At 40.5% G+C, this 10,589-nt stretch overlaps 1 protein-coding gene across 1 annotated transcript in view; it reads left to right on the forward strand.

Annotated features, from left to right (window-relative positions):
- TIMM17A (translocase of inner mitochondrial membrane 17A) overlaps positions 1 to 5,227 on the forward strand; it is a 12,626-nt gene extending 7,399 nt beyond the window's left edge. The window contains exons 4-6 of the mRNA XM_017499458.2: positions 288 to 416; positions 1,369 to 1,479; positions 4,348 to 5,227. Coding sequence (XP_017354947.1) covers positions 288 to 416; positions 1,369 to 1,479; positions 4,348 to 4,433 — 326 coding nt within the window. The 3' untranslated portion in view covers positions 4,434 to 5,227. The remainder of the gene's footprint in view (positions 1 to 287; positions 417 to 1,368; positions 1,480 to 4,347) is intronic.
- Positions 5,228 to 10,589: the final 5,362 nt, after the last annotated feature.

The raw sequence follows: 10,589 nt of genomic DNA on the forward strand, positions 1-10,589 counted from the left end.
GCCTCCCAAAGTGCTGGGATTACAGGTATGAGCCACTGTGCCCGGCCAGCTTATTTCTTTTAGCCTTTGGGCCATTGCTAATTTTCCAGCTGATGTAATACAATCCAAGCTTTATCCAAAAGAAGTATTCTGACTCGTTCGGTGTTTATTCAAACTTGTGTTTGCATGTATTTGTTTGGACTATAAGAGTTTTGAGAATACAGTGAGTGTTGATTTTGAGTATAATATTTTAAATAGAAGGTGAAATTTAAATTAGTATTTGCTTGTTTCTTTTTACAATAAAATAGGTAGCTTTGCAGTTTGGGGAGGCCTGTTTTCCATGATTGACTGTAGTATGGTTCAAGTTAGAGGAAAGGAAGATCCCTGGAACTCCATCACAAGTGGTGCCTTAACGGGAGCCATACTGGCAGCAAGAAGTAAGTAGTCATTAGACACACTAGTAGAGGCCACATTTTTTGGAAAACCTCATCTGCCTTAATTGAATGACATCTGTAATATATAAAACTGAGCATTGACCAGGCACAGTGGCTCATGCCTATAATCCCATCACTTTGGGCAGCTGAGGCAGGTAGATTGCTTGAGCCCAGGAGTTTGAGATCAGCCTGGGCAACATAGGGAGATCCGGTCTCTACAAAAGAAATTTGAAGTAGCTGGGTGTGTTGGTACATGCCTATAGTCCCAGCTACTCTGGAGGCCGAGGCAGGAGGATCACTTGAGTCTGGGTGGTCAAGGTTATGGTGATTTGGGGAAAAAGCAAGGGGCTGTATTTATTTGGAATATTTGAGAATGAGAGGGCATGGAATTCTAACCCATATATTACAGTGGTTGAGAGCACTTCCGGTCCCAGTTCTGCCATTTATTAGCTGTATGACTGGGCAGTTTACCAAACTTTTTATACTGTAATTTCTTCACCAGTAATCTGGAGTTAATTAATAATTATACCTGCCACATAGAGCTGTTATGACTAAGAAACTTAGAACCATCTTCTGAATCCTTGGGACAGAGAGCAAAACAGAATTTCTTTGAGCTTAATGGTTTAGACCAAGGAGTTTGCAAACTATTTCTGTAAAAGGCCAGATAGTGAATATTTTAGGCTTTGTAGGCTGTGTGGTCTTGGTCACAGCTACTGAACTCTGCAGTCATAGCATGAAAGCAGCCATGGATAATACATAAACAAAAGAGTATAGGTATGTTCCAGTAAAACTTGATTTACAAAAATAGGCAGTGGGTGGCTGTAGTTTACTGACTCTGGGTCTTAGGCAATGAGAGAGAGTTTGGGGAAGCATGTAGCCATATGGACAGTTCTCTTCTTTACAGTAGACTAAATTTCTGTAAAAAAAATAATCTCTTTGTTATTAATGTCTTCAGATGGACCAGTGGCCATGGTTGGGTCAGCTGCAATGGGTGGCATTCTCCTAGCTTTAATAGAAGGAGCTGGTATCTTGTTGACAAGATTTGCCTCTGCACAGTTTCCCAATGGTGAGTCTTCTTTTTGCTTAAAACCGTAGCACAAATGTTTTGGAATGGTTTTCTGATGTTGAGAAAGAACATACTTTGTCTGCTAAAATGTCTGGTATGTGTTAATATGCTGTGGTTCATGAGGACTGTGATAACAGGTAAAAAGTGAACATGTTATGTTTAGCCACAATAACAAGATTTTTGTGTAAGTAATTTGCTGTTGATCTTTATAGTACTTAGGTTTTGTCAGTGCTCATATATTGCAAGAAATATCTGATCATTTTAAAGAGGCTTGAAAAATGGTTCTATAGATGTGTAACAATAATGATAGTCAATCGACAACTTAGTATTGTACATCTGCATGCCAGACACTGTTTTAGATAATGAACAAGACAGTCCCTGCCCTCAAGGACTTACATTCTGGTAGGTGAAGACAGACTAATACATTAACAGATAAATTAGCTTATTTTAGATAGTGTTTTTTGTTTTGAAGAAGAGAGTAGTGGAAAGTGACTCGTATTTGGGAAGGTCACTTTAGGGTTCACCAGGGAAGTACCTGTAAGAATTTGTTGGTGTAATTTGTTGCCTGTTGTTCCTACTGTCTGATGCAGAGAGCAAACAGAAAACTTCTGTCAAGATGGTACATTCCTGTAGTCCCAGCTACTCAGGAGGCTACTCAATTGAACCTAGGAGTTCAAGGCCAGCCTGGGCAACAGAGCAAGACCTCATCTCTTAAAAAAAAAACTTCAGTATCTAAACAAAAATATCCCTTGACAGTGGAAGGATGGAGAAAGATTGTGAGGTGGCTGGGCGCGGTGGCTCATGCCTGTAATCCTAGCACTTTGGGAGGCTGAGTCAGGCGGATCACTTGAGGTCAGGAGTTTGAGAGCAGCCAGGCCAATATGGTGAAACCCCGTCTTTGCCAAAAATACAAAAATTAGCCGAGCATGGTGGCACATGCCTGTAATCCCAGCTCCTCGGAAAGCTGAGACACAAGAATCACTTTAACCTGGGAGGTGGAGGTTGCAGTGAGCTGAGATTAGGCCATTGCACTCTAGCCTGGGCAACAGGGCAAGACTTCATCTCAAAAAAAAAAAAAAAATAGATACTATAGTGAAAATTTGACCTGGCATTTTGGAAGGAAATATGTAGAATCGTGAGACATGTTGAAAATTATTTTTGGAGCTTGGAAAAGACTGAGCATTAAGAATAGATCATACTTCCCAATTTGCTCTGATTTCCCTGAGGCACCTAGCAAGAGATTCAGTATCTTTTTGGCACAATTTTCCAAGTGCACTACTCATTGATGATCTAGATGACCTTGCAGACCCTCTGACCTTCTGTTTGTTTTTCATTCCTTACTTCTGAGTTAACACTCTGTTGTGATGGTCACTTTCCAATTTTTCTTTGACCTCTTCAGTGTGAAAGACTACATAAAACATCACAAGAGTTTCATTTTTCTAGAAATTCAGAAATAGATATAGCAAAAACTTAAATAGTTACATTGTCTTATAGAAGTTAGCCTTGAGTACTTTGTTTTCAGCTTTTTTCCTCAGAGGGAATCTCTTATTTCTTTTAATTTTTTTTTTGGAACAGAGTCTCTGTGGCCCAGGCTAGAGTGCAGTGGGGTGATCTCGGCTTACTGCAGCCTGGACCCCCTGGGCTCAGATGATCCTCCCACCTCAGCCTCTTGAGCAGCTGGAACTGTAGGTGTGCACCACCACACCCAGCTAATTTTTGTATTTTTTGTAGAGACAAGGTCTCTGTCCAGACTGATCCTGAACTCCTGGGCTCAAGAGATCCTCCTGCCTTGGCCTCCCAAAGTGTTGGGATTACAGTTGTGAGCCACTGCACCCAGCTGGAATCTCCTTTTGAGTAATTAAAACTCAACATTTATATAGAAACAGCCTAAAGAGGTGCATTTATTTTTAGACAGGAGATGTGTTTCTGAAATCTGTGTAGGGGGGAAATCTTTGAAAAGTTAATTATATTTTTCCAATGAACTTACATGAAAAAGCTTTTAAAACAGTGGAAAAAGATTAGATAGAACTATATTTAAATGGTAATAGTGGTTTTCTCCAGCCTATCTTTTTTACCCAGTATCTTCTCAATTTTTCTGTAATTAACAGATAACTGCATTTATAGTGAAATAAAAATATGTGAGTGAAGCATTCGGAAAGCTTCAGAGAATTCTACCACTGCCCTCTTTCTCTCTTCCTTCCAGATGTTTTTTAGTCTACTTCGGTTTTTCTTATAGGAGGAAAGAGTGATTCATGCCCTAAAAGTCTTTTTTTTTTTTTTTAAGCCACTTTGTTTTTCTCAGTTCACAGGCTCTCCTATCCTTTGGAAATGAAAACTGCAAGACTTTGTTCCAGAGCAAGCTGGGGAGGGGTGGAGGGATCTTCTCATTTCAGATCTCTTTCCCTACTTAATTGGTTATATAAATTGGATTACCAAGGTCTCTTAAAACATGACTAAGATACTTACATTTTGTGAAAATAATTTTAAATAGCTACTGAAAAATATGACAAGAAGTGGGAGAAACTCTTCCAATCTTGATATATGGCAGCTTGTTACAGCAATTGCTTTAAAAACTTGAATTTTGCTTCTTGCTAAAATTAATCCGCCTGACTTTCCTAGCATAGTGTTTGAGAGCTGCTCATTCTGGAGCATAACAAGCCAGTCTGTCATATGTTATACCAAATTTGAAGGTTCTCCAGTACTCTTATGGGAATTAGGCAGATCTATAAAGAAATTAGGGTTATAGCTTTAATTTAGCACATTTTTTTTAGTTGATTGATTTTATTTACTCTCTATAGAGACTTGTTCTTTTTAATTATATAATATTCAGGTGGTTTTTAAAAAATCCTTTTTATTTCTCACTTGCAGGTCCTCAATTTGCGGAAGACCCCTCCCAGTTGCCTTCAACTCAGTTACCTTCCTCACCTTTTGGAGACTATCGACAATATCAGTAGGACTTCTTTCCTAGGATTTCTTTAACAGAATGAGTTGTAGTTCGAGAAGGATTTCAGATCAAGTTACAGTCCGTTTTTAAAACCATGGGACAGCTATGGCCAATAGGCTATAAAGAGACATTTAGCACTTTTTTCTATTTAAAGGAACAAGGGGGGAAGGGTGTGCTAAAAGATAATGCATTTATTTATTCACACTTGAATTGCATTTGTGATAAAAATAAATGTCTAAATCATTAAAGGAAAATACAATAAGTGCTTGAAAGGTGAAGGACCAAAACGCCAAAAAACAGTGAATTGTGATTATCATCTCCTTGGGGACTTCTCCGCCTGGTTTTGTGTGTTCTGTTAAACAATAAAATGCTGGAACTTACTCTTTCTTTTAAGATAAGTTGTAGGCTTGGACGTTTCATGCTCACATACTTCAAATAATGCATGTTTTATAGTTAGTCCCTCAGCTCACTTGAAGTGACTTACGTATGAGAATTATGCAGAGTCAACATGGATCATTTCACAGTGAAATGCTTTTTGGATTGAAGGATATGGTAAAATATTTATACTTTACTTTGAAAGTAAAATACACTATGTCTTGGTTTTGAGGACATTGGATACAAAACTCTCTTACCTTTAGGGCTTCTGAGTCTTAATTCCTGATCATCAGAAATTTTGCAAGAAACAACTTGCTTCCAATATACCCAGTTCTATATGAAGAATTCGTGAAGAGTGTTAACTGGCACTGGAAGAGTTGGGAGTTTCTTGTATGCTTGAAAATAAAATACGTACTGTTTTCAATGTGTTCTAAGTCGTCTGAAGCTGATCTTCATAAAGGATATATTTAGGGGTCTGGTTGGGCCTGGAAAATGGACGGGCACTTCAGAACAGGCCATTTTCCTGATGATATTGGAAGTGACATGTGGTCTATAGGAGGCATGATGTTAGTTAATTCCACATTTGCCTACATCTGTGGGAAGCGGAGAACAAATCCATGTGGGTACTGTAAACAGTTTATCTTTTGTCCCAATGCCGTACATATGGTAGGCATTTAATTGCTGATTGTGTTTGGGTAATTTGGGTTTTTTTTACTGTGGTAAAATATACAAAAAATATTTATGAACCATTGGTAAGTGTATAATTCAGTGGCACTGAAACACAGTCACAATGTCGTATAACAGTCACCACTATGTGTGCCCAAAATGTTCTCATTATCATCAATATAAACTTTTGTTTTTAGAGACAGGGTCTTACTCTGTAACCCTAGACTGGAATACAGTGGCATAATCATAGCTTACTGTAGCCTCGAACTCCTGGCCTCAAGCCATCCTCCTGCCTCAGCCTCCCACACCCCATCCTGGGATTACAGGCATGAGCCACCACGTCCAGCCTTCGCCAACATAAACTCTGTACCTTTAAACTTCCCATTCTCTGGCAGACATGGTGGCTCACGGCTGTAATCCCAGCAGTTTGGGAGGCTAAGGCGGGCAGATCACCTGAGGTCAGGAGTTCAAGACCAGCCTGACCAACATGGAGAAACCCTGTCTACTAAAAATACAAAAATTAGCTGGGCATGGTGGTGCTACTGTATAATCCTAGCTACTCAGGAGGCTGAGGCAGGTGAACGGCTTGAACTCGGGAGGCAGAGGTTGCGGTGAGCCGAGATCGTGCCATTGGACTCCAGCCTGGGTGACAAGCAAAACTCCATCTGAAAAAAAAAAAAATTTCCCATTCTCTCCATTCCACAACCACTAGTAACTACAATTCTGCTGTCTGAATTTGTCTTTTCTGGGTACCTTATATAAGTAGAATCATATGATATTTGCTTTTGTGTGTCTAAATGCACTTAGCATGTTCTAAGGTAAGTTATCCATGTTGTAGCATGTAGCAAAATTATTTTTTATGGCTGAATATTCCATTGTGTGCATATGCCACATTTTGTTTATCTGTGATGATCAGCGGGGTTGTTTCTGCCTTTTGACTGTTGTGAATTATGCTATCAACGTTGGTGTTATGCTATCAACTATGTGTTTCAATTCCTACTTTTGTTTCTTTTGGATATATACATAGGAGTAGGATTGCTGGGTCATATGGTATTTCTAGGTTTAACTTTTTTTTCTTTTTAGACACAGTCTTGCTCTGTTGCCCAGACTGGAGTGCAGTGGCATAATCATAGGTCACTGCAGCCTTGACCTCCTAGACTCAAGGGATCTTCCCGCCTCAGCCTCCCAAGCAGCTGGTACTACAGGTGTGCATCACTATGCCTGGTGGCTGAGTTTATGTTTTGTAGAGACGGAGTCTCGCTGTGTTGCCCTGGCTAGTCTCCAACTCCTGGCCTCAAGCGATTTTCCTGCTACAGCCTCCCAAAATGCTGGGATTATGGGTATTAGCCACCATCCCCAGCTGAATTGTTTCATAAATATTCTAAAACTAGATTTGGTATACTAGTTGTTTTACTTGCTAAAATAAATAACTGGAGAAACAAGCAGATTAGGAAGGAGGTTTTCCCTACTGGAATAGTGAAGTTAGTTTCAGAAATATCCCATCCCTGTCAGAAATATCCCCTTTGTTTTTCCTTCTATCTGACAACTTGTGTCAAACTGGCATGCAATAGTGGATTACTTTTCTTTTTTAAATAGAGACAGGGTTTTGCCACATTGCCCAGGCTGGTTTTGAACTCCTGGACTCAAGTGATCCTCCCACCTTGGCCTCCCAAAGTGCCGGGATTACAGGCGTGAGCCACTGAGCCGGGCCGCAATAGTGGATTTCTGAATCAGGGTTTGGATATGGATACAACTGTACCTGCTATTGAAAGTGCATCTGTTAATTAGCCAGGCAAGGTGGTGTGTGCCTGTAATCCCAGCTACTCGGGAGGCTGAGGGAGGAGAATCACTTGAATATGGGAGGCAAAGGTTGCAGTGACCTGAGATTGCGCCACTGCACTCCAGCATGGGTGACAGAGCCAGACTCCATCTCAAAAAAAAAAAAAGTGCATCTGTTTTCAAATAGGAAATGTCTGCAAATTATGAAAGCATGGTCATAGCTCCACCCTGTGGCATGTTACTTTTAGTTAAAACTCAGTGTCCAAATTCTATCTAGGCTGGGCCCAGGGGCTCATGCCTGCAATCCCAGCACTTTGGGAGGCTTAGGCAGGCAGGTCACTTGAGGTCAGCAGTTCGAGACCAGCCTGGACAACATAGTGAAAACCCGTCTCTATTAAAAATACAAAAATTAGCTGCATGTAGTGGTGCGTGCCTGTAATCCCAGCTACACAGGAGGTGGGAGGCTGAAGGCAGGAGAATGACTTGAAATAATAAATGCTTTTTTTTTTTTTTTTTTTTTTTTTTTTTTTTTAAATTTTTTTTTTTTTTTTTTTTTTTTTTTTTTTAATATTTTTATGTTTTTTTTTTTTTTTTTTTTTTTTTTTTTTTTAAGACAGAGTCTTGTTCTGTCACCCAGGCTGGAGTGCAGTGGCACAATCTTGGCTCACTGCCACCTCCGCCTCCTAGGTTCAGGCAATTCTTCTGCCTCAGCCGCCCGAGTAGCTGGGATTACAGATGCCAGCCACCACGCCAAGCTAATTTTCGTATTTTTAGCAGAGACAGGATTTCATCATGTCCAGGCTGGTCTCGAACTCCTGATCTTAGGTGATCCACCCGCCTCGGCCTCCCAAAGTGCTTGGATTACAGGCATGAGTCACTGCGTCCAGCCTCAATAATAATGATAATATTCTATTCAATCTGTTACATCATGGGTGGGACCTGGTCTCTATTAAATTCAAAAAAATTAGCTGGACATAGTGGCGTATGCTTGTAGGCCCAGCCCTCAAGGAGCTGAGGCAGGAAGGTTCCTTGAACCTGGGAGTTAGAGGGAGCAGTAAGCCGAGATCGCACCACTGCACTTCAGCCTGGGCAACAGAGCAAGACCTTGTCTCAAAAACAAGAAAATTGACAATGGCTAACACCAACTTTAGCTAAAAAGACAAGGAATTATTGGCTATTTTCCCTCCTTTTCCCCATGTTTTTGCATATTCTAGTTTCTGTCAGTGCATAAAGCTAGGAAACATATGTAGTATATAATCTATGCACATAAACTTCTGTTTATTTCTGTATGTGTCCATGTGCTAAAAAACTAAGTCCTTCCAACTCCAATCTAGCACCACAGGATTCATTCTAGCTGTCTTAGTTGTAACAGCAAGAAATGTGGCTTCTCATTATTATAATTTGCTCATTTGTTCAATCCTGGTTACATATATTTTGGACTTACTAAACCACAGCTCTGTGAGAAATGGATTTGCCAGCTAGAATAATGTTTGTGCGCAGTTGTTTTCAGTATCTATTCAAAACATGTTCCAAAGCTATTTAAGTATACTTTCTTCCCCACTGCCTTCAGAGTGGTTATGCAATTCATTTGCAATATAATTGTATTCATTTCCCCAGTCTTCATTCCATCTTTCTCTCCACATCTTGGATGATTTTTACATTACAATCAGTAAAATTCACTGTGGGGTACAGTTCAACTAATTTTGATAAATGCTGAGAGATGGCCACCCACCACCACAGTTTCACACAGATAATCTTAAAACCACAATTACCTCGATCCCAAAATGTCACGCTGCCTTTTTCTTCTTTTCATTCTGTGACAGGGTCTTGCTCTGTTGCCCAAGCTGGAATGCAGAGGCATAATCAGGGCTCTCTTGATATTCCAGGCTTGAGCAATCCTCCTGCCTCAGCCCCTTGAGTAGCTGGGGCTACAAACGTGCCACCATGCCCAGCTAATTTTTTTTTTTTTTTTTTTTTAATTTTAGTAGAAACCAGACCTCACTATATTGTCCAGACTGGTCTCGAACTCCTGAGCTCAAGCAATCCTCCTACTTCGGGCTCCCAAAATGTTGTTATTACTGGTGTGAGCCATTGTGTCTGGCCCATGCTGCGTTTTTATAGCCAACCCCTCCCCTTACTCCTTCCAACCCGTGGCAACTACTGGTGTATTTTTTGTCTATAGTTTTATCTTTTCGGTAGATAAATGCAATCTTAGGATAGGTAGTATTTGGATCTGGTTTCCGTCATTTATCAAAGGGCACTGAATTCGTCCATGATGGTATGTGAATCAATCGTTTGTTCCTTTTTATTCTGTTGTGCAGATGTATTCTTGTTTGCTCATCCATTCACCAGTTGAAGGACATTGGAGTTATTTCCAATTTTTCATGGTTATTCATAAAGTTGCTATAAACATTTACTTACTGGTTTTTGTGTGAACATGTTTTCATTTATCTTGGATGCATAAATATCTTGTATCGCTGGGTCCTAAGGCAAGTATCTGTTTAACTTTATAAGAAAATGCCAAATTGTCTCCCAAATTGTATCATTTTGACTCTTACCAGCAACCTATGAGAGTTTTGGCTGCTGTACATTCTTGGCACTTGGTAGTGCCATTGGTTTTATGTTAGCAATTCTGACAGGTACACAGTGGTTTTAATTTTCATTTCTCTAATGATTATTGATGTCCATCCTTTCATATATTTACCTCCTGTGTGTCTTTTTTAGTAAAGTGTCTGTTCAAATCTTTCATGCTTTTTTTTTCTTGAGACAGGGCCTGGCTCTGTCACCCATGCTGGAGCACTGGTGCAGTGGCACAATCTTGGCTCTCGCCTGCAACTTCTACCTCCTGGCTCAAGCAATCCTTCCCTCTCAGCCTCCTGAGTAGCTGGGACTACAGACGCATGCCACCAGCTTGGCTAATTTTTATATTTTTTGTAGAGACAGGTTTTCACTATGTTGCCCAGGCTGGTCTTGAACTCCTAAACTCAAGTGATCTACCCACCTTGGCCTCCCAGAGTGCTGGGATTACTGGCTGGGGGTGGTGGCTCATGCCTTTAATCCTAGCACTTTAGGAAGCCAAGGTGGGCAGATCACTTGAGGTCAGGAGTTTGAAACCAGCCTGGCCAACATGGTGAAACCCGGTCTTTACTAAAAATACAAAAAATTAGCCAGACGTGGTGGTGGGCATCTACAATACCAGCTACTTGGGAGGCTGAGGCAGGAGAATTGCTTGAACCCGGGAGGCAGAGGTTGTCGTGAGCCGAGATGGTGCCACTGCACTCCAGCCTGGGTGATAGAGTTGAGACTCCATCTCAAAAAAACAAAAAAGTGAAGAAATGGCCTATAA

This window comes from Cebus imitator, unplaced genomic scaffold, assembly GCF_001604975.1.
Source record: "Cebus imitator isolate Cc_AM_T3 unplaced genomic scaffold, Cebus_imitator-1.0 Scaffold257, whole genome shotgun sequence".
In the NCBI taxonomy this organism is placed as follows: Eukaryota; Metazoa; Chordata; class Mammalia; order Primates; family Cebidae; genus Cebus; species Cebus imitator.